At 52.0% G+C, this 1,264-nt stretch overlaps 1 protein-coding gene across 2 annotated transcripts in view; it reads right to left on the bottom strand.

Annotated features, from left to right (window-relative positions):
• LOC102677678 (dipeptidase 1) overlaps positions 1–301 on the bottom strand; it is a 51,837-nt gene extending 51,536 nt beyond the window's left edge. For both annotated transcript variants that reach the window (XM_031513589.1, XM_006622266.2), the window contains exon 1: positions 19–301. In XM_031513589.1, coding sequence (XP_031369449.1) covers positions 19–143 — 125 coding nt within the window. In that variant the 5' untranslated portion in view covers positions 144–301. The remainder of the gene's footprint in view (positions 1–18) is intronic.
• Between the last annotated feature and the right edge of the window lie 963 nt (positions 302–1,264).

Below are 1,264 nucleotides of genomic sequence, written 5' to 3' on the forward strand. Positions count from 1 at the left end.
TAATATCGTTTCACTCACCCGTCTATCAAAGGCACGTCCCTGAGTATTCTGCGAGCGGCCGCGAGCCGATCTCCCGCATGGGCAGCGAGCAAAATCCTCGTCAGTAGCTGACCGAGGACCATCACGCCCACCACCATCCTCATCCTCCTCCTCGCTAGACCCGCACCTCTTCCTTACTAATGTCCTCATGCCATCACCGTCGGCTCACCGGCTCACCCGCACCATATTCCTCCTAACACCACCGTTTCCACCATTTCCCCTCCACTCTCTCTCTCTCTCTCTCTCTCTGCTCTTCTCTCGTTTCTCGCGCACAGAACGTCCACCACGTTCCAATCAATCGCCTCGATCGCCCACCCCGCCGATCACTCGCGGCGATTCATCCTCGCGGCGAGCCAACACTCCTGTTTCGCTTCCGTCGGACCGAACGTCCACGGCTTTTCAAATTTCCGATTACCGTTTCCCCCCCTCCCCTCGGGACCCAAACTTTCACCAATTATCTAGCCGCACCAGTTTAATTTCGTTAAACTCGATTTATTATTATTATTATTATTCTACGTTTCACCTATGCGTCGTGGATCATAAATCCTTTTTCCTCTTCGATTTTTGTTTAATCGCGGGATACTCGGTACGTTTATCCATTTTCTTTCCTTTTTTTTTTTTTTTTGGCTGTCGTCACTCGCAAATCGTCGCACTTTTCCTCCTTTAATCCCTTTCGTACACCATTTTAAATCGACTTTGCTCGGACACTTTGGCGAGAAAGAAAGTTGCACGGATCGTTTATCTGCCCCTCCTTTTCCACCTTCGTTTCTTTCCTCCTCTTTGCTCTCTCTCTCTCTTCCGTTTTCTTTCCGCGTCTTTGTACTCGGTCCCCACAGACCGCGCGCAGACTGCTTTTAATTCACTCGTGGTGGGACAAGGCCGCCGTGGGATGCGCTTTTTCAAAAGTTTCTGCTCGCTTCTCCTCGTCGAATCCTCTTCCTCCGACGCTCAACCGCCAGTTTTCCTCTCTTCCCAACCGTTGCCAAGGATTAACTCGCCGATCCCCATCCCGGATCCGGACTACCCCGTGTCTCCTCGAAACTTGGAATTCGCGAACGAGTGTTTGGAAGCAACTAGGGAACGACATTAACCAATTACAATCGAGGAATTACTCGACCTCCACGGGATGCTCCTCGAGATGCCCCTCTTCTTCCCGTTATTTTATTTTCTCGTCGCTGGGCGTCGTCGAACGCCGCGGCGGGGTCACCGCAACTCGTCGCACGCC

Source organism: Apis dorsata, unplaced genomic scaffold (assembly GCF_000469605.1).
Source record: "Apis dorsata unplaced genomic scaffold, Apis dorsata 1.3 scaffold_683, whole genome shotgun sequence".
NCBI lineage: Eukaryota > Metazoa > Arthropoda > Insecta > Hymenoptera > Apidae > Apis > Apis dorsata.